The sequence below is a fragment of the Mustelus asterias genome, chromosome 9, assembly GCF_964213995.1.
Source record: "Mustelus asterias chromosome 9, sMusAst1.hap1.1, whole genome shotgun sequence".
Taxonomy (NCBI): Eukaryota; Metazoa; Chordata; class Chondrichthyes; order Carcharhiniformes; family Triakidae; genus Mustelus; species Mustelus asterias.
The window spans coordinates 85345021-85367957 of NC_135809.1; the positions used below are offsets into that span (position 1 = coordinate 85345021).

General features: G+C 42.1%; 2 protein-coding genes and 1 pseudogene across 3 annotated transcripts in view; 1 reads left to right on the forward strand and 2 right to left on the reverse strand.

The window, feature by feature from the left end:
- The window catches only part of ighmbp2 (immunoglobulin mu DNA binding protein 2), a 59565-nt gene extending 55694 nt beyond the window's left edge, over nucleotides 1-3871 (reverse strand). Inside the window, exon 1 of one of the 2 annotated variants that reach the window (XM_078220453.1) lies at nucleotides 3687-3871. The gene's annotated coding sequence lies outside the window, so the exon portion shown is untranslated. Of the gene's footprint in view, nucleotides 1-344; nucleotides 632-3686 lie in introns of those variants that run through there. The other variant, XM_078220454.1, reaches the window with a different exon arrangement.
- LOC144499150 (small ribosomal subunit protein uS9 pseudogene) lies at nucleotides 1519-1985 on the reverse strand (annotated as a pseudogene).
- mrpl21 (mitochondrial ribosomal protein L21) lies at nucleotides 3864-20710 on the forward strand. The gene is made up of 7 exons (XM_078220457.1): nucleotides 3864-4032; nucleotides 10301-10361; nucleotides 17200-17285; nucleotides 17627-17790; nucleotides 17986-18038; nucleotides 19463-19566; nucleotides 20426-20710. The coding sequence occupies exons 1-7, from the start codon at nucleotides 3978-3980 to the stop codon at nucleotides 20488-20490; spliced, it is 588 nt and encodes a 195-aa protein (XP_078076583.1). The 5' UTR covers nucleotides 3864-3977; the 3' UTR covers nucleotides 20491-20710.
- The last annotated feature ends 2227 nt before the right edge of the window (nucleotides 20711-22937 follow it).

Here is a 22937-nt window from a genome sequence, read left to right on the forward strand (position 1 = left end):
ATAATAGTGATAAGCTCAGTGAGGGAACTTGCTCTAGTAAATAATAGTTCCTCAAAGAGAAACGGCGGTTTACACAGTCAAAACTATGAGACACTGGACAACATTCAGGCTTGGGTTGATAAGTGGCAAGTAACATGTGTGCCACACAAGTGCCAGACAATGACCATCTCCAAGAGAGAATCTAACCATCTCCCCAGGTCATTCAACAGCACTGCCATCTCTGAATCCCTCACTATCAATATCCTGGGGGTTTCCGTTGACCAGAAACTGAACTGGACTAGCCATATAATACTGTGGCCACAAGAGCAGGTCAGAGGCTGGGAATTCTGTGGAGAGTAACTTACCTCCCGACTTTCCAAAGACTGTCCACCGTCTGCAAGGCACAAGTCAGGAGTGTAATGGACTACTTTGCACTTTTCTGGATGAGTGCAGCTCCAACAACATTCAAGAAGCTCAACACCATCCAGGACAATGTAGCCCATTTGATTGGCACCCCATCAACCATCTTTGTAATCCACTCCCTCCACCACTAACACATGGTGGCAGCAATGTGTACCATCTCCAAGATACATCGCAGCAACTCTCCAAGGCTCCTTTGACAGCACCTTCCAAACCTGCTGTCACTACCACCTGGAAGGACAAAGGAAGCTGATGCATGGGAACACCACCACCCCTGCAAACTCTCCTCCAAGTCACACACAATCCCTACTTGGAACTATATTGTTGTTCTTTCACTGTTGCTAAATCAAAATCCTGGAAACTCCCTGCTTAACAGCACTGTGGGTGTATGCACACCATATGGATCGCAGCAGTTCAAGAAAGCAGCTCACCATTATCCTCCCAAGCACAATTAGGGGTGGGCAATAAAAATGTTGGCCTGGCTGGTGACTCCCACATCCTGTGGAAGAATCACTGTGCTTTCATTTTGAAGGGCAGTATTTCTGCCGGGCAAGACAGAGGCAACATGATGATAATCAAGCAATGCAAGTACTTTATGAAATGTTCAACTGCCAGCCAACCATTTCATCACATGGGAAAGGGAATATTAGTGTGACATAGAATCCTTACAGTGCAGAAGGAGGCATTCAGCCTATTGAGTCTGCCCGACCACAATCCCACCTAGGCCCTATTCCTGTAACCCCACATATTTACCCTGCTAATCCCTCTGACACTAGGGTCAATTTAGCATAGCCAATCAACCTAACCCGCACATCTTTGGACTGCTGGAGGAAACCGGAACACCCGGCGGAAACCCATTCAGACCCAGGGAGAATCTGCAAACTCCACACAGACAGTAACCCAAGCCAGGAATCAAACCCGGGTCCCTGGCGCTGTGAGGCAGCAGTGCTGACCACTGTGCCACCATGCCGTCCTGTCAGTGTACCTTTAAGAAATCTTTTTTTTAAATCATGTTCTCTGCAGCTATAAGCTGTTTTGGTTTCATTGCTGCCGGGCCGTCTGCTAGAACTTTTTTTATTGCTCCTTTTTTTTTGACAGTCACATATTTATTTGCCACAATCAAATGAAAGAGTTAACGGTAAGATTTCTGGTAACGTGCACCAGGTCCACCAAATTTCTTGGCCTCACAACGGCGTGAATCAGCAACCAGCAAGGTCCTGTCATACTGTATGAAGATGTCCTTGATTTCTTTCTTGGAGGCTTCATCTACATATTTCTGGTAGTATGCCACCAATGCTTTAGAAATGGATTGACGGATAGCATAGATTTGAGCTACATGACCACCCCCTTTCACACGAACTCGAATATCGACTCCAGCAAATCTTTCCTTGCCCAACAGCAGAACTGGTTCCAACAGTTTGTACTGCAAGGTTTTGGCTCAATCTGTTCCAGAGGTCTTCCATTTACTTTGATAAGGCCATTTCCTCTTTTACAGTGGGCCACAGCAGTTGCTGTTTTCTTCCGCCCAAAAACCTGGACCGACTGCAAAGGACCTTTTGCAGGCATCTTCCCGTTACTACCAAGCGGCGCCGGTTGTATATTTTTACGCTGAGATCTTTTATGGCACTGCATTGTTAGAAGGAAGGTCATGTGTTTTGGACAGTTTTTTTCTTCCTAGTGAATTTAAGGTTTCATTTTAGTGCACAAGGCACAAGTCAGGAGTGTAATGGACTACTCTGCACTTTTCTGGATGAGTGCAGCTCCAACATTCTAGGAGGCGATTCTTTTACAGGATGTGGGAGTCACCAGCCAGGCCAGCATTTTTATTGCCCACCCCTAATTGTGCTTGGGAGGATAATGGTGGGCTGCTTTCTTGAACTGTTGCAGTAAACAATGATGAGACAGAGTACAGGAATGAGATAGAGAATCTGGTGAACTGGTGCAGCAACAATAATCTCTCCCTCAATGTCAACAAAATGAAGGAGATGTCATTGATTTCAGAAAGCGTAAAGGAGAACATGCCTCTGTCTGCATCAACAGGGATGTAGTAGTAAGAGTCGAGAGCTTCAGATTTTTAGGTGTCCAGATCACCAACCTGTCCTGGTCCCCCCATGTCGATACTATAGTTAAGAAAGCCCACCAACGCCTCTACTTTCTCAGAAGACTAAGGAAATTTGGCATGTCAGCTACGACTCTCACCAACTTTTACAGATGCACCATAGAAAGTATTCTTTCTGGTTGTTACACAGCTTGGTATGACTCCTGCTCTGCCCAAGACCACAAGAAACTACAAAGGATTGTGAATGTAGCCCAGTCCGTCATACAAACCAGCCTCCCATCCATTGACACTGTCTACACTTCCCGCTGCCTGAGCAAAGCAGCCAGCATAATTAAGGACCCCATGCACCCCGGACATTCTCTTTTCCACCTTCTTCCGTCAGGAAAAAGATACAAAAATCTGAGGTCACGTACCAACCGACTCAAGAACAGCTTCTTCCCTGCTACGGTCAGACTTTTGAATGGACTTACCTTGCATTAAGTTGATCTTTCTCTACACCCTAGCTATGATTGTAACACTACATTCTGCACTCTCTCATTTCCTTCTCTATGAGTGGTATGTTTTGTCTGTATAGCGCGCAAGAAACAATACTCTTCACTGTATGTTAATACATATGACAATAATAAATCAAATCAAATTTCATCTTTTGGCTGGCTGCAGTTTTTAGTTTTAGAAGGGACATCAAGCTGAAAAGTGCTTCTCTCCCTCCCTGGTCTTGGAAATTCTTGTGGTTCACTACAGCAAGACTATTGGTGGCTTGACCAGAGTCTCTCCCCTGGTGTTCTGGGAAGCTGTTCTGACTTTAAATTGTTGAGAATGTGTCCAGAGGATTGCTAGAAGTTACAAGGCTGAGAGATCAGAATTTCAGTTCTCCAACCAAAAGACTCCATTCCAGTATCGCATGAGGATTAGTCTTTGCTGTGTCAAACCTGTGGAAAAGGTTTTTGTCTATTGAAAGTTTTTGTTTGATTGGAACATCTTAGATATGTTTGTTAAAGGTTATACATTATCGTGGTTTTGTTTATAATTGATAAAAGTTATTGCGAATTTTCTTACTATACATGTTAACTATATTCTTAAATAAAAACTTGTTTGATAAAAGCTTCCTAGTAGAGCTCCTAAAGGAGCAAATCAACATCCTGCACTATGTACAACTCTGCCCAGCACATTTAGATTCACAAAATCCATACACCAGCCCTCAGTGCTCCTGAAGCCCGTCCTCACTTACCCTGCCCCTGCTCATGTCCGTCCCTCTATCCCCTCCCCCGGTCTCACACTCCGGGTCCGTCCCTCTATCCCTTTCCCCGGCCTCACACTCCGGGTCCGTCCCTCTATCTCCTTCCGCCGGCCTCACACTCCGGGTCCGTCCCTCTATATCCCTTCCCCCGGCCTCACACTCCGGGTCCGTCTCTCTATCCCCTCCCCCGGCCTCACACTCCATGTCCGTCCTCTTTTTGCTTCCCCCGGAGCCGTGGCTGTTTTGCTCCCTGAGGCCGGTGTGGTGTTTGGGTCGGGGGCGATGGCGCTGAGCTGTGGGCGGCTTCTCAGCGGCTGGAGCCGAGTCCGGGTGGCCGGTAAGAGCGGGGACCGAGGCAGGGCCCCGGAGCCCTCGGGCAGCCCTGGGAGCCGGTGTTGGTGGAGTGTTAGCCTGGGTTATGTGTTCAAGTCTCGAGTAGGATTAGACTCTGCAACCTTCTGACTTAGAGGCCAGGTTGTGTTGAGGGCATTCTGCCCTGGGTCCACGTAAATTGTAAAATTAAACCAGAAAATAGTGGAAATACTCAGCAGGTCCGGCTGGAGAGAGAAACAAAGTTCACATTCAGTTCGGTGACCTTTCAGCAGAACTAGAAAAAGCTTAAAATGTAATCGGTTTAATGCAAGAGAAAGATGGGTGGAGAGATGGAGGGAGAGAATGGCGCTGTGACGCACTCTGGAAGTGGCAGAGGCTGGTGGGTCGGTGCGGACAAGAGGAATCTACAGAAAATGCGAGAAAATCTCAGCAGGTCTGCCAGCATCTGTGGAGAGAGAGTAGAGTCAACGTTTCGAGTTTGGATGACCCTTCGTCAGAGCTGACAGTACTGAAAAATGTATGATCAGAATAGATGTGACAGAAATTAGGAGAATGAAATGTAGTCCTTAGAGCAAGTAGTGTGAGAAGAACCATAGTTAGGGTAGTTGTGAGAGTCGATTGGCTCATGAGAAACATGAACTCCAGTTATCCTCTGCAACTTGGGACAGGAAGGCAGGGATGTGGTCAGGCGGTCACTTTACCTTTCATACCTTCAGAACATCTCAAGGTGCTTTGCAGCAAATGAAGCATTTTTGAAATGTAGTCATTGTTGAGGTGTAGGAAGCATGGCAGCCAACTTGCACCCAGCAAGGTCTCACAAGCAATATAATGCTAGTGACCAGATATCTGTTGAAGAATAAATGTTTGCCTACATTGGGAACCCCTCACCCCCTTTAAAATTGTGACTGGGATCTATAACATTCATCTGAGAGAGCATACAGAGGCTTGGTTTAACATTTTGTCTGAAAGTTAGCACCAGTGACAGTGCAGCAACTCCCACAGCACTGGCACTGGACTGTTAGCCCGGGTTATGTGTTCAAGTCTCGAGTAAGGCTGGACTCTGCAGCCTTCTGACTTGGAGGCCAGAGTGTCACCACTCAATTTAATTGTCCACTCCACTGTTTTATTAAAATTGTTTCCTTTTCATTGTTGAAATCTACTTGATAAATTTGATTATGTCTTAGATCAATAGATATCATTTCCACTGCCTTCAGTTAACTCTTTTACTATTTTAGTATCTGTAAGTTTTTCAGCAGTCAGTTACTTTGACTTTTAGAGCATCATGTCAAGTGTTTTGGTGGTCACGGTCTGTGTATTAATGGTCAGTGGATTGACAACCATGCAAGTCCAGCAAGGACATGTGCATCCTATTTTCTGTGAGAACTTCAGGATACACTGGGAGTGGCACAGTGGTTAACACTGCTGCGTCACAGCGCCAGGGACCCAGGTTCGATTCCCGGCTTGGGTCACTGTGCGGTGTTTGCACGTTTCCCCCTGTGTCTGCGTGGGTTTCCTCCAGAGCACGTTTCCTCCCACAGTCTGAAAGACGTGCTGGTTAGGTGTATTGGCCATGCTGAATTCTCCCTTAGTGTATCCGAACAGGTGCCGGAGTGTGATGACTAGGGGATTTTCACAGTAACTTCATTGCAGTGTTAATGTAAGCTTACTTGTGACTAATAAATGAACGTTAACTTTACTTCATGCATCTTTGATTAGCATATATGCAGAAAGTGTTGCCCATTGCTTAAGCTCTGCATTTTGGAGCTTGAGGAGCAGCTAAAGTTACTGCAGTGCACTTGAAAGTCTTCATGAACATACATTCCAGGAATTGGGCATCCCTCCAACAACAGAAGGTGTAGGAGGTAAGGGAATGGATAACCACCAGACATAGTAGGAGGGAAACATAGGTAGTACAGGAATCCCCAAAACTAGTGACATCGACTAACTAATTTTCAATTTTGATTACGGAGAGGAAGCTGACTCTTTGGAGAAATACAGTAAAAATCAAACTTCTCAGCATCATGGGAGATTTGACTGCACACGGGGAAAAAGGAAGAGTAGAAATGTAGTCACAGAGGTTTTGATATGGGATGCGGGTTGTTCTGTGATAAGAATGGAAACAGGCAGAAGTATTGGCCCATGGGCGGCACGGTAGCACAGTGGTTAGCACAGCTGCTTCACAGCTCCAGGGACCTGGGTTCGAATCCCGGCTCAGGTCGCTGTCTGTGTGGAGTTTGCACATTCTCCCTGTGTTTGCGTGGGTTTCCTCCAGGTGCTCCGGTTTCCTCCCACAGTCCAAAGATGTGCGGGCTAGGTTGATTGGCCATTCTAAATTGCCGCTTAGTGTCCCGGGATGTAGGGGTTAGTGGGTAAATATGTAGGGATATGTGGATAGGGCCTGGGTGGGATTGTGGCCTCTTTCTGCACTGTAGGATTCTGTAGGATTCTATGTTGGCACTGTTGTGGGAAAAATGCCACTTGTGAGTCAGGCTTGAAGGTTTCAACAATACAGTTTTATTTAACGAAGCTTCGTGGAGAAAAGGCACTAACAAGCAGCAAAACCTTCTCTCAATGAGACAATAGGAGCAGTCCATCTTTATACCCTTTACACAATAGATGGACCGGACATCTAGCCATTATCACATCGTTGTAATCAAGTAGGTGATCGATCATTAAACACATCGTTATAGACAAATACAGACAGATACAGACATAAGCATGTTAGCATCGCATTGTTCCATGAATAGATACATTTCCTACGTCAGTGGCTATCAATGACTTTAGTTTCGGTCTATTCATACAGTAATTTACAGTAATTGGTTTTCCTGCAGTTATGTATTCCCAATCCCACCTGTAGTTAATCTCATTATCTATCCCTATTGTCCTTATCTTTAAGCCCTGGCTGGCTTCCTATAAGATTTGATTCCTGCATGTTTAACTTTGGATAGCTGTCTGTCCTTTATGTTTTAATCTCAGGTGGCTGTTTGTACTGAAAGTCAGTGTCTGTTTAATGTCTCTTTCCCAGGTGACTGTTTGTGTGCCAGGCCACCATCTTATGTGTACCCATCTGCATATTTTTCCTCCTTCAGCACTAATGAAATTACTTGGGTAGAAAAAGTATTGCAGTCCTTCAGGCTGAGTTCCAGGTGCAAGGAAAAATATTTTAAAATTGGCCTAAAAAGGTAGTAGTCTCAGGGTTGTTGTGAGTAAGGAACAGTGCTGGTGAATGCATGACTGGAGAAGTAGTTCATAAGGGAGGGTTGCAGATTGCTGGGACATTGAAATCTGTTTAGGGGGCAGTGTCGGAATGGGAGAAACGCCTGCACAAATTGCATGTGTTGCACCTGAACAATGCTGGAACCTATGTTCGTGCTGAGAGCTTAGAGTACTCGATGTACTAAGAGTACTAGGAAGCTTAGAGGAACGGAGAGATCTTGGAGTGCTTGCCCACAGATCCCTGAAGGCAGGTTAACAGGATAGTTAAGAAAACATACGGGATACTTGCCTTTATCAGTCATGGCATAGATTATAAGAGCAGGGAGGTTATAGAGTCATAGAGGTTTACAGCATGGAAACAGACCCTTCGGCTAAACTTGTCCATGCCACCTTTTTTTTTTAAACCCCTAAGCTAGTCCCAATTGCCTGCATTTGGCCCATATCCTTCTATGACTATCTTAGTATGTAACTGTCTAAACGCTTTTTAAAAGACAAAATTGTACCCGCCTCTACGACCTCTGGCAGCTTCTTCCAGACACCCACCACCCGCTGTGTGAAAAAATTATCCCTCTAGACCCTTTTGTATCTCTCCCCTCTCACCTTAAACCTATGCCCTCCAGTCTTAGACTCCCCTACCTTTGGGAAAAGATATTGACTATCTAGCTGATCTATGTCCCTCATTATTTTATAGACCTCCAAAAGATCGCCCCTCAGCCTCCTACGCTCCAGAGAAAATAGTCCCAGTCTATCCAGCCTCTCCTCATAACTCAGACCATGAAGTCCTGGTAGCATCCTAGTAAATCTTGTCTGCACTCTTTCTAGTTTAATAATATCCTTTCTATAATAGGGTGACCAGAACTGTACACCGTATTCCAAGTGTGGCCTTACCAATATCTTGTACAACTTCAACAAGACATCCCAACTCCTGTATTCAATGTTCTGACCAATAAAACCAAGCATGCTGAATGCCTTCTTCACCACTCTGTCCACCTGTGACTCCACTTTCAAGGAGCTATGAACCTTTACCCCTAGATCTCTTTGTTCTGTAACTCTCCCCAATGCCCTACCATTAATTGAGTAAGTCCTGTCCTGGTTCAATCTACCAAAATGCATCATCTCACATTTATCTTGGAGCTGTACAAAACTTTGGTTAGGCCACAGCTGGAGTACTGTGTGCAGTTCTGGTTGCCTCACTATAGGAAGGATGTGATTGCACTGGAGAGGGTGCAGAGGAGATTCAGCAGGATGTTGCCTGGGATGGAGCATTTGAGCTTTGAAGGGAGGCTCGATAGGCTTAGGTTGCTTTCTTTAGAGCAGAATAAGCTGAGTGAGGACCTGATTAAGGTGTATACGATTATGAAGGGTATGGACAAGGTGGATAGGAAGCAGCTGTTCCCCTTAGCTAAAGGGTCAATAATATGGGAACATAATTTTAAGTGAGGGGCAGGAGGTTTAGAGGGGATTTGTGGAAACATTTTTCATCCAGAGGGTGGTGGGAGTCTGAAATGCAAGGTTAGCAGAGGTGGGAAACCTCACAACCTTTCAAAAGTACGTGGATGAGCACTTGAAATGTCGTAACATTCAAGGCTATGGGCCAAGTGCTGGAAAGTGGGATTTGTGTAGATTTAGTGTAGTTTTGTCAGTGCAGACTCGATGGGCCGAAGGGCCTCCTCTGTACTGTATGACTCCCGTTAGTGAAGGTTTAAATTAATGTGGCAGGGTGAGATAAACCAGAATCTAGCAGAGAGGAGCGGTACCTCATATGCCTATTCAGTAATAATTGTGCACTTTGTTTGATGTTCAGTGACATGAGCTGTGGACTGTATTTGAGCATAATGGACAGTAATAAATTGTAGGTATGTTAATCAGAGAATCGAATCTTATGAAAATGCAGCACAGAAGGTTATCATTTAGCCTATTGTGCCTGCGTCACCTCATCGATAAGACAATCCAATTAATCCCATTCCCCTGCTGTATCCCCGCAGCCCTGTAAAGTTTTTTTAAAAGTATTTTTCCAGTTCTGATTTGACTCTGCTTCTGTTGTCCTTATAGCATTGCATTCCAGAGCACAGCAAGTTTTCTTCTATTGTTTCTGGTTCTTTAAATCTGTATCTTCCGGATACTGACTCTTCAGACACAGTTTCTCCTTGTTTGCCCTATCAAATCTATCAAATGGTTTTGAACACTTTTATCAAATCTCCTCTTCATCCTCTCTGCTCAATGGAGACCAACCTCAGATGCTCCAGTCTATCCACACAATCAAAGTTGCTCATCCCTGGTATCATTCTAGTAAGTTTCTTCTACACCAAGGCTCCAACATCCTTCCTAAATTGTAGTGCACGGAATTGAACACTATCCCAGCTGAGTCCTAACCAGTATTTCATAAAGGCTTAGCATAGCTTCCTTGTTTTTGTACTTGATTCCTCTAATAGTAAAGCCAAGGCTTTCTTATGCTTTTGTGTAATGGCCAGTGTTATACATGATGTGGAGATGCCGGTGTTGGACTGGGGTGAACACAGTAAGAAGTCTCACAACACCAGGTTAAAGTCCAACAGGTTTATTTGGTAGCAAAAGCCACAAGCTTTCGGAGCGCTGCTCCTTCGTCAGATGGAGTGGAAATGTGCTCTCAAACAGTTATACAGACAGCGCAGAAGATGCAACTGTGCACAGTATAGGACAATTTAACATGTAGAGGAAAATATTCTCCATAATGAACAGTCCTCCATCTTGAATTTAGCCTTGGATGCGGGGTGGGGAGGTGGGGGAAGAAGTGAATAAAATAGTTTTATTTTTGAAAACAAAAGACTTTGAATATTTCATTGGACTGAAAGAAGCACAGTAAGTGTTCAGATTTCAACAAAGGAAGACATAAAAATAGAAATACTTATTTAGCATAAATGTTCAATGAAGCTACAAAAACAGAACATGTTTTATTCAAAAACAAATTTGACTTATATTGTTTACAAAAATTCAAAAAGCAGTTTCAGATTTAGATTTTATATATATATATATATATATAAACACAGTGTGTAACAAATAGTATTCTCTTTTCTTAGTGTCTTCATTATCGTCCGCAGCAAGATACCAGAGCTCTCAAAGCAGTGTGATTAAGCCAAGGTAATCAGTCATTTAATTGCTATTTATAAGTCAATGTTTCTCCACAGTTGTCCAGCTGGAAGAGATTGCTCTCCATAAGACCATAAATAGGAACAGGAGTAGGCCATTCAGTTCCTCAAACCTGCTCCTCCATTAAATAGGATCATAGTTGATCTGACATTCCTCAGGTCCACTTTCCTGCTCTCTCCCTGTAACCTTTGATTCCCTTGCTGATCAAAAATGTATCTATCTCAGCCTTAAATATACACAAGGACTCTGCCCCCCACAGCTCTCGATGGCAGAGTTTCAAAGACTCTCAACCCTCAGAGAAGAAATCACTCCTTATCTCAGTCTTAAATTGGCATCCTTTATTCTGAGACTATGCCCTCTAGTCCTAGACTCTGCCATGAGGGGAAACATCCTCTCAGCATTTACCCTGTCAGGCCCTTTAAGAATCCTATATATTTCAATGAAATCACCTCTCCTCTTCCAAATTCCATTGAATAGAATCCCAATCTGTTTAATCTTTCCTCATAAGACAATCCCTCCATACCGGGGATCATCCTAATGAACCTTCTCTGAATTGCCTCCAATTAAATTATATCTTCCCTTAAATCGGCACCTCACTGCACCGGGGACCCAGGTTCAATTCCCGGTTTGGGTCACTGTCTGTGTGGAGTCTGCATGTTCTCCCCGTCTCTGCATGGGTTTCTTCCGGGTGCTCCGGTTTCCTCCCACGGTCCACAATCGTGCTGGTTAGGTGCATTGGCCATGCTAAATTCTCCCTCCCTGAACAGGTGCCGGGGTGTGGCAACTAGGGGAGTTTCACAGTAACTTCATTGCAGTGTTAATGTAAGCCTACTTGTGACACTCATAAATAAGCTTAAAAAAGAACTTAAATCAAGGGACCAAAACTGTTCACACTACTCCAGATGTGGTCTCACCAGTACCTTGTACAGTTACAGCAAGACTTACCCACTCTTATACTCCCACCCCCTTGAAATAAGGACCAACAATCCGTTAGCCTTCCAGATTAACCTGCTGCACCTATGTGCCAGCTTTCTGTGTTTCATGCACAGATAGCCCCAAGTTCCTTTGTGTTGCAGCTTTCTGCAGTTTTTCTCCATTTAAATAACACTCTTCTTTTGTTCTTCCTTCCAAAATGAACAACTTCACATTTTCCCACATTATATTCCATTTGCCAGCTTTTTGCCCACTTATTTAACCTATCAATATCTCTCTGTAAATTGTTTGTATCCCTCTCACAACTTGCCTTTCCACCTATTTTTGTTTTGTCTGTTAATTTGGCTTCAGTACATTCACTTTCTTCCTCCAAGTCATTAATATATATTGTAAACAATTGCGGTCCCACCACTGATTCCTGTAGATCTGTTGGTTACAGATCACCCCCTATCCCCACTCGCTGTTTCCTGCCCATCTAATCATGGTAAGAAGTTTAACAACACCAGGTTAAAGTCCAACAGGTTTATTTGGTAGCAAAAGCCACACAAGCTTTCGAGGCTCTGAGCCCCTTCTTCAGGTGAGTGGGAATTCTGTTCACAAACAGAACTTATAAAGACACAGACTCAATTTACATGAATAATGGTTGGAATGCGAATACTTACAACTAATCCAGTCTTTAAGAAACAAAACAATGGGAGTGGAGAGAGCATCAAGACAGGCTAAAAAGATGTGTATTGTCTCCAGACAAGACAGCCAGTGAAACTCTGCAGGTCCACGCAACTGTGGGAGTTACAAATAGTGTGACATAAACCCAATATCCCGGTTGAGGCCGTCCTTGTGTGTGCGGAACTTGGCTATCAGTTTCTGCTCAGCGACTCTGCGCTGTCGTGTGTCGCGAAGGCCGCCTTGGAGAACGCTTACCCGAATATCAGAGGCCGAATGCCCGTGACCACATGGTCCGAATGCCCGTGACCGTGAGGAGCGGTCACGGGCATTCGGCCTCTGATATTCGGGTAAGCGTTCTCCAAGGCGGCCTTCGCGACACACGACAGCGCAGAGTCGCTGAGCAGAAACTGATAGCCAAGTTCCGCACACACAAGGACGGCCTCAACCGGGATATTGGGTTTATGTCACACTATTTGTAACTCCCACAGTTGCGTGGACCTGCAGAGTTTCACTGGCTGTCTTGTCTGGAGACAATACACATCTTTTTAGCCTGTCTTGATGCTCTCTCCACTCCCATTGTTTTGTTTCTTAAAGACTGGATTAGTTGTAAGTATTCGCATTCCAACCATTATTCATGTAAATTGAGTCTGTGTCTTTATAAGTTCTGTTTGTGAACAGAATTCCCACTCACCTGAAGAAGGGGCTCAGAGCCTCGAAAGCTTGTGTGGCTTTTGCTACCAAATAAACCTGTTGGACTTTAACCTGGTGTTGTTAAACTTCTTACTGTGTTTACCCCAGTCCAACGCCGGCATCTCCACATCATATCTAATCATGGCCAGTGAATCACTTGCAACAGCTTCTGTTCCCATTGCTGCGCCATTTCTTCTGGTGTCCCTCAAGGATTCATCTTCCTATTTCTCACCTACATGCTGCCCCTTGGTAACATCATTCAAAGGCACAGTGTTACTTTTCACATGTACACTGATGACACTTCACAAGCACCTCTTTCGACTCCTGGATTGTTGCTAAATTATCAGACTCCTTATGGAGCATCCAGTACTGGATGAGTATAAACTCCTCCAATGCTGAGGAGTTGTGTTTTCAGTACCCACTCAAAACTCTGTTCCTTAGCTCTCAATCCTGTCCCATGCATCAGTCCACTCCTGCTCCTAATTTGCATGTTCAAATAGATAGATTCTTGATTGATAAGGAAGTCAAAGGATATAAGGGGGTAGACAGGAAAGTGAATCTGAAGCCACAATCAGATCAAGCACAAGGGGACCGAATAGCCTACTCCTGCTCCCAATTCACATGTTTGTGGGAGAATAAGCCAAGGTTCACAACCTTGGTGTCACAATTGATCCCAAGATGGCTCAATGACACACTTTGTTTCATAGTTCTTCCATGGAGCATCTTGTGATGTTTCATTGCACTAAAGGCACTATCAAGTCGTTGTTGTAATGATAGTCAATTATACAGTGCACAGTAGAAGGAGAAATTATTTGAAGTTGGTAACTAAACAACACAGATTTAAGATAATTGGCAAAAGAAGCAAAGGGAAATGAGATTTATTTTATAAACGCAGGAAGTTATGGTCGCAAATGCACTACCTGAAAGGATGGAGGAAGAAAATTCAGTTGTAACATTCAAAGGGAATTTGACAAATAATTGAAAGAGGAAAATTTTCAGGGTTATAGAGCAAGAGCGGGCAATGGGACAAATAGGGAAGCTCTTTCAAAGATAAGGCACGGAGGTCCAAGTGATATCTTTCTGTGCCTTATAATGCTATGATATCTCAGTAATAATGATGGGCTAATTTAATGTTCAGTGTTTCTAAGATGTTTAAATGGAGTATATCCTGTAACTCTAAAACATCTGTTGTTCCATTTGCTGCTTGAGCTACACAAAATTGCAAGGAAAGCAAAACCACATTGTTCAACATAAATTCCTTTTCCCCAAAGTGCTGCACAGTAGAGTGATTGGTAGTTTACATCTTTTTGCTGCCTTTGCATCCAAGTGAACAGCTTTCAAATTGTCATTTTTGGGCCCCATTATAAATATTGGCATGATTCTGGATTCACTCAGACCTAATTTCAGAAAAGAATGGCCCTGAATTTCCTCAAAAGTACCTCCACGTAAAAACATTTTTCCAGTACAAAAGTCCGAAGGAGGTGTGACATGAGTTGCACTGATTTTCACACTACGTAATTTCCTATGCAGTGCTTCATCAAGACCCCCTCCAAAGCACCATTTCTTCACACTTTCAAATCAACTGTGAGTGCAGATTTTTTAGATTTACTTCCAACATCCAGTTGTGGCAAGAAATCTTGGCATAAGTGGTTGGAGGTCACCTACTAACAATGCAATTTATGGCTCTCATGCATTTCCCTTCCGGAGAGGACCAAACAAGCTTTGCACCTTTATCTCTGGGGTTTAGATTGATTTTTCACTTCTTTTGGCATACGCTTGCTGACATCTTCAGATTGTCAGCAGAATATTAACAATACAACTTTACTTCCATGTAAACTCTAACAAGAGATGTGACAAAATTTCAACCATTAGTGAATCAGTGTAGAGGTAGTTGAGCATCAAAGATCAAGTTGGCAGCAGTGGATTCTGCGATCACTGTGCTGGAAAGTGGTACAAATCACAATCGATGGATTTGCTATCTTCTTGGAGCATACTTCTCATCAATCAGTCATGCCACTAATGAGGTTTCACATCAGGACAACTGGTACACAAACTAACAAGAGTTATGGCACAGCTTGTCACTGGCAGCATTCCAAAATATTCCCAACCAATGTCAGCTCCCAAAAGGAGAACAATTCAAAAAACATATTCCCATTAGCGTCTAGAACACAAAACACAGCTAGCAACTGAACAAATAAAAAGAAAAATCCCATTGGATACAGAATTGCTCTGGAGATTAGGTGGATCTTGCCGATATTCATCCAGTTTGAAAACCATTTACTGCATACACTCGTGTAAAAGCTAGATATTTGAGACCAACTATGTAAGCCAAAAGTCACGGGGTTGACTTTTACACTGATAATGTTGTTGAAAGATTGACATGCTTGCTTGATTTGGACCCAAAAAGACAGTCACGATGGAATAAAGTAAAAACCAACAGCACTAAAGAATTCATATTAATTATCAAATATTTATTTTATAATATTGCAAACTACAGTAAAATATCCATTATATGGTATTCTACCAAACCAACTTCTCTAATGACCGAGATTCTGGGGTCGAATCTTTTTTGAATGGAGATGTCAAACTCACCAGTAATAGTAATCAGCTTCCTGACTGTAACACCATCGTCCCTCAGCGCCGCTCGCTCAATTCACACACTCCCACACCTCTCGTGAGACCTCAATACTCACAAGATGATCCGGGAGCTTTCTCACTAGATGGAAACACAGAACTTAACTTCCATATCAGTTAACTGATCAAATATGCCAATCTGTACCTCCGATTCCTAGAGTGTGCCAGAGAACAGAGATTTTCCTGTATATACATTTCATCCAACACCATATAAATGTATACCATAATACAGCACTTCACATTGAAAACATTCTGATCAGCATCTGAATCATCAAACAATTCATTCCAATAGCCTGATTATATAGCAACATCATATGGATCTTCATAGTCACCATCAACATGGTTAATCGTGGTAACATTGGCATCATCATTCCATAAGTAATCGTAGTCAGTACTGTCAAGTGCATTTGATATTCCACATTTTTGAAATAACTTTTAGATAATATTGGGATCAAAAATGCATCTATGTCCCATTGACATGATGTTGCTGGTGAGGGTGCTTGCATATTTCCACCTTTAGTGAATGTTTTTCCACCTTATACTGTCCTTGAGAGGTTTATTTATACACACTCCCAAGGGCTGACCAACACTTGTAAGATCGCCGGGAACAACTGCCTCATCGGTGTTGGTGGATCTCACATCATGGACCGTATCATCGATAAGATGGGGTTTGAACATATTCCAGATCAGGAAATGTTTTTCTTTGCAGAGTCTTCCTGGTGCTAAATTCTGCACTTCTATGATCCATCTTTGTCCATCCAGTCTTTCATGAAAATAGATGACCTCTTTCTCTCTGGGGGGAGCTTTGCACTTGAATATCACCTTCAACTCTAATTTGTACCATCAAGATGGAACTTCTGTGAACCATGTCTTCTTGTGGCCAGTCGTCTTTACCTGGACCATTTTTTCCAATAATCTTGCTAATGGCTTTGTTTGCTGGCATGTCAAAATTCATCATTATTTCATCCATTGTTTCCAATACAGCCCATTCTTCTCTCTATGTCCGGTGACCAAACAGTGGATTGTAATGATTTTAGCGTCGAGTCCAGGTAGCAGACATTGAAGTTTATGTTTTCTGCCTGAGTGCTAAATCATGTTTTTTTCTGAATCTTGTGTGACACCTGGCACTGGCCTTGAATTCTGGAATGCCATCTCACTTTCTCTGGGGATGTAAAGCCGAATGACTCTGGATGATAATATCATCATTTTGCCGATGCTCATTAACCCATTCTGCCACCTTTTTTACTCCGAGTAAGTCTACTGCGTGGCCTTCTCCTGCTGGCACATTTATTTTTTGGCATCTTTTCTAGTGTATTGGATATCTTTCTCCAGTCTCTATTTATTTTCTCTGAAACATTAAACTCTCTCGCTGCTGCAGACTTGATATTTTTTCTCAAAGGCATTATGATAGACTGTGTGGAATTTGTCAGTCAGCTGTGGGATTACTGCGAGAATTGGCAGAGGCAAAATCTGAATGTTCCATGTGTACCTTTAGATTAATGAATCGTGCTACTTTACAGGTATGTAACTAATAATCACAATGTGATTGGATTTCTGAAAAACTGGGGTCAACTTTTACACAAAATATCTGCAGGTAGTAACAAGTCTTTTTAAACACTCAATGTGGCAATGTGTCAGAGTGCCTGTAATCACTTCAAATTATTGAGACAATTAAGTTAAAAGATTATACATGTAATATTTACCATTCTACCAGAATTTATAAAGCCTGTCATTTTTTTTATTGCAAGATCGCTTGGTACCCTATCACAATGGCTTTGAATGTCATTGGTCTTAATAAATGTAAAAGCTTCGTAGTTTCATAAATTTTGTGTTTATAACAAAGAATGTGTTAATTAAATTTACAGGTGATTTACAGTTTTTTGCCATTTTAAATTAAATCTAACAGAAAAGAAGGAATAACATCATTGTCAAAACCACCATGGTCTGAGGTCGAATTGCCAGATCCTGCAGAAGAGGCCAAACATCACATCGGTAAAAGTTGAAATTATGCATCTTGACATTATCTGATAGATTGTACCTTAATGGGAATGTCTGAAAGACTTTCTTTGTACAACATTTCTGGGTATAACCTGATGAACATTCCCACAGAGCCCTTGAGGCACAATCTCATATTAACAATCAGTGCCAACACAGCACTTTAATGTAATTGGATACTCCTTCCTAATGAAGGATCCAGAAGGTGGCATCAGATTTGGCCAAATAAGCTATCTTGGAGCTGATCAGACAGACGCTGAGAAGGTTTCTGAAAGTCATATTTGTAGTCTGTGGTGCCAAAAGGCTAGTTTGATCAGTTATCTGTGTTTTGTTTGCAGAGGTTGTACAGAATGTAAAGACTCTGATCTCCACGGGAGCATATGGCAGACTGTTTGCAGTCGTCCATTTTGCTAGTCGGCAATGGAAAGTAACCAGTGAAGACTTGATCCTAATAGAAAATCATATTGAAGCAGAATGTGGAGACAGGATCAGGTTAGAGAAGGTAAAGAAATGAATGACTTTATGAAAGTGCGTATCGTCCATCTAATCAGATGAAAAGTAACTTCAGCTTTACTGGGAGCTCTAATCATAATCTGATCAACACCATTGTAAAGAGCAAGTGCGTTACGATAAATGTTGATAGTGTCCTTGAGATAATTTGTTTTTTAAATCACATGGTGCATGTAATTTCTTTCAGGTTCTGTTAGTTGGTGGAGGTGACTTCACGCTAATTGGGCGGCCACTTCTTGGGTAAGATTAAGATTGTAAAAATCGACAAGATTCGCTCATACACTAAATCTAGTTTTTAGATTATCTACACACTCACCATGCAGAAAGCACCTTTGACATTTGAAGTGTGTCTAGGAAGTGCTAAATAATGAAATGAGTTTGAATATGTAGAAATTGTTCTAAAATATTTTTTTAATGCCACATTGCGCTTAATTTCCCCTCATTTCACAGTTGGTATATTGTTCTGAATATGGGAGTAAAGGTCAGTGATTTGTTCACAGCTCTTTACTCACGCTGAAGTGCTTGTTGTATAATTTGGGAGTCGTGATTTGCAACTAGTCTGAACTAGGGAATGGAGATCTGTTTTTCTCAAAAGTGATTACCTTTCATTACAAAAGAGGTCTAGAGTACAAACAGACCCATTTGGTAATCTTCACTCATCAGGCCGTGTGCATGAGTTGGAACCATTTCTGAGTCCCAACCCCACTCTGACTGTTACGTCAGCTCTGAAATCTTCCTGGAGGTGGCCTCTGGGTCCATGATGTGCAAGTCCCTGAAGCTGCAGGCCCACAACAAGAAGTGGGCACTCCCACTGTCAGAAGGGGTGCCTCCATCATGAAGTGTCCTCTGAAGAGCCATTAAATTTAATTATATAAACAGTGGCTTCAGGTGTAAAACCACCCATGTGGAGGGGAAGCACCTGGTGGGAGCTCTGGTGGGACTGGGGACCTTGAAGCCCCCCAAGCCAGCCATTAAGCAGGCTGCCTCTAGGCACTTGCCAGGCTTTGCCCTCAATGAGGTGGCCCAATTAGCCTGAACATGGGTACTAAACTATAGAAATGCTGCCAGATGGAAATTCTCTGCAGGTGATGACCACTTCTGGCAAGCTTGCTCAGAGGCAGGAACATAGGTCAGTGGCCTGATGGGTATTTCACATTCCTCCCAGTCCCTCCTCGAAACCCAGGAAGATTCCATCCAGTGGGAGCCGACTGTTTGCATTTAACCATTGCTTTGGCAGTAGAGAAGTATTTTGAGTTTGTGACAATACCGCATAGAGATTTTGATTCACCTCCAGGCTTTGGCATTGGACACACATTTGCAGCCAGTGAAAGCAATTAGAGATGCCTATTAAACATCTACAATAACCAAACTCAAAGGCGACTTTTGGTCATCAAGTATGACTGATGGAGACATTTTAATGAGTGGTTACTTCCTATTTTAAAATCTGTAAATATTGAGCAAAGCTTTCTCTGGCCCAAAATGGTTAGTGCAGCTGGTTAGAATGTATATTCCTTTTAAGGAATTAATTTAGTCTGATCACGACAGTATGCATGTTGTGATTTTGAGAGTCATGGTGAGGCTGGTGTATTTCACTTCTTGTGAAGCTCCTGGGGTTTATATTATTACATTAAGTGTGCTATATAAATACAAGTTGTTGTTCGTAGGCGAGACCTTGTGCGAGTGGAAGCAACTGTCATTGAGAAGACAGAATCTTGGCCAAAAATACATTTCAGATTCAAACGGAGAAAACGTTACCATAGAACAAGGAGTAAGTATAGATCCTCAGTGGAGGATAATATTAACAAGACTTTTAGCTTTGATATATTGTAGCAAAAATTAGCGTTTGGTATAGTATTTAGAAGATTCTTCTGCAAAATGTAGTGTAGAGTTCAGTTTTGCTGCTTCTATCACTTAGCATCCAAGAACGCCTGCAGATGAGCTTATATATAGTATATTTCTGTCACTTTCTGCATGCGACAGTATATATGAATACATGCACTTTGAAGCAGCAACAATGATTAATTTTAAATTTTTTATCAACTTTAATGCCAGTCGCATTCTATTTATTACCGAAAATGTTTTCTTTTCCTTTTATGTGCCATCCCTAACTTTGTAATAATTTCATGCACTTTTGTACTGAATCTATTCTCCCTCATGGGGTTTAAGTTTATTTATTAGTGTCACAAGTAGGCTTACATGAACATTGCAATGGTGTCCCACACTCTGGCGCCTGTTCGGGTACACCAAGGGAGAATTTAGCATGGCCAATGCACTTAACCAGCACAGCTTTCGGACTGTGGGAGGAAACCCACACAAACACGGGGAGAACGTGCAGACTCTGCACAGACAGCGACCTAAGCCGGGAATTGAACATGGATCCCTGGCACTATGAAGCAACAGTGTTAACCACTGTGTCACCCGTTCCCTTGTCTGAAGCATTTTCCTTTCTTTACCTCTTCATGCTTTTGTTTTCTGTTTGCTCCATGGTCATAACAGCAGCATCCTCATTCTTGATGCCATGCTTCTCATTTCTAGATCTGGTCTTAATCCCTTAAAAGTTTTCCATTGCTCTCATCAGGCTTTGTTTAACTGACTGGAATCATCACACTTTTTTTCTTCTTTCACAGTAAATGTGCAACCACAGACTGTTCTTCGGATCAACACAATTGAAATTGCTCCAGCTCTGGCTTGATGGTACAGACAATCTCATATCATCCAGATGGTCTTGGTCAAATCATGAGGTTAAAGTAAAAGGGCACCATTTTGTAAACCCAAGGATCCAGGCACAGGATCTGTCTTCCTATGGACTCTCGATCATGTAGTATTATCTAACATCACTTGAAGATTTGCGAGAAGAATTATGTTCTCAGATGTACTACATGGGAAAATAAATCTTTTTTTTATCAAAACGATTTCAGGTGCCCCTTTTAAACATTGTTAGGTAGCTGACTTATCATGGAGGGGAGGAGAGACTCACTTGTCCATCCACAGCAACAGTAAGGATGGGCACAGCAGTGCACGTGTTGATAAATGTGCAAACCTTTATACCAGTATTCTTGCAATAGAGTGTTTATGTCCTGTTTCATTGGAGTTCATAGATCTTTGTGGGGCTGTGTAGTATTCTTCAAGAACCTCTAGATACTGAATGCCAGAGGGCTAGTTATCTAGGTGAAGCTCGTCCAGGCATACGAATTCCAGCAGGAATCATGGATTGTGACCAGGAGCTGGAACTCCTCAGCATCCAAGCAGTTAAAGGGTGCTTACTGCAGGTAGGGAAAATATTAGTTATCTTTAAAACAGCTTATTCAGCATTTTCGAGAGGGGTGGGTGAACACATTGGCAAAACCAATGATGAATCCAGTAATAAAGGGGGTTGGTTTGTTCAGCCACTGAAAAGCACTTGATCTGTTGATTATAGTTACTTCACGTTTTAGTTACTATCCTAGTACGGATTTGTATTTCTAATTGTGTGATAACTATATGTATGCACCCTAAACCGTAAAGGATAACAGGGAAAGAGTCATTAACATACTATGAAACAAAATGGGAAAAGTTAAATTCTAACCAAACTGGGGGAATTGAGGGTCTCAGTGGTGCATTTGTCTCTGTTCAGTCATGGTTTCGAGGAGTAAAACAGCAGTTTCAAGACAAAAAAGTTTAATTAATGCCCTTTATTACTTGTCTACATTTTAAAAATAACTATTTTGTGATAAGATCAATCCCTCCTAGACAAGTTGAAGTAGAGTAAACAAGGATCCATGAAATACATTTTCAAATACTGTTCACTTTAGCATGTTACAATGTTAAAATAAAAGAACTTGGATTTATTTGGGTCTCGTCACATCAGGTCACAGATTGTAAAATCCAAACAGCAAATGAAATTAATAGGAACCATTTAATCAATATTTGGCAGTAGTGTTTCAGAAAGAAATGTTAGGAAATGAGTGGGGCACGTAGAGTTCCCTGCTCTTCTTCAGATAATGCCAGGGGATCCTTAGGATCCATCAGAACAGACCAGAATTGCTTCAGTTTAATTCAGAATTTAACATAACAACCCCTCTTTCCTGCACTGAAGTGCGTGCCTTGATTAGGTGCACCAATGATTGGGGCTTGAACTCGTAACCATCTAACTCATTCGATCATATCAGGACAGAATGCAGAAGTCATTGAAACTTTTAAAATTTAAAAACTGCCTGAAGTACCTGTCAAAGGATGGTTCTAACACAAAGGCAGTGTATTAATATGGACTTGGTACAATCTACATTTTCAAAAATGAAACAGGTTTCTTAAGAATAAAAAAAAAACAATGTTTTCCCACATTGGACACTTGTGCCTAAATACCAATAGTCTCCCCACTACTGGTTGTGCAGTGCTTTGGTAGTTTCCAAGATATGATAAGGTGGTATATGAATGCAAGTTCTTTCATACAAAGATCAACACTAGCACACTAACACAGCTGAAACCAAAGCATCTGCAAAATACAAAATGAATGTTTGTCAACTAAATCCATGTTACCGTAAGAGACTAAATGTCTCTATGACTATCACACAATGACTGTTAAAGCACAATGATATTTCAAGTTTAAGGAAGAAAGGTATTTCACATCACTTTCTGACAACTACTGGGTGGCATATGTAAAACATTAAAATGAACATTAAGATAAAGGCAAAATTTTGCGGATGCTGGAATCTGAAACAAAGGGTCATTCTGACTCGAGACATTGGCTCTATTCTCTCTCCACAGATGCTGTCAGACCTGCTGAGATTTTCCAGCATTTTCTATTTTTGTATCAAAATGAACATACTGGAAACAACAGTCAGACAGGATTTGTGGAGAGAGGAAAAACAGAGTTAATGTTTCAGAGTTGACTTCCGATGAAAGATATTTTCTGTAGAGTTATTGGGTCAACATCTGTAGAACATTGATCATAGCATGTTTGCGTAAAGGTAAAATACATAGGCTATTGTGTGTGGCATTGCAGCACAATAATCCAGGACTATCAATTGGTAGGTAACCCACAAACAATAATGGATATCTACTCAAAAATAACGATATTCAGTAGGATGGAGTAACATCTTTCTAAAATGAGGCCAGTGCTTTAAAATTGGTTGCTTTTTATAGAATCATAGAATCCTTAGT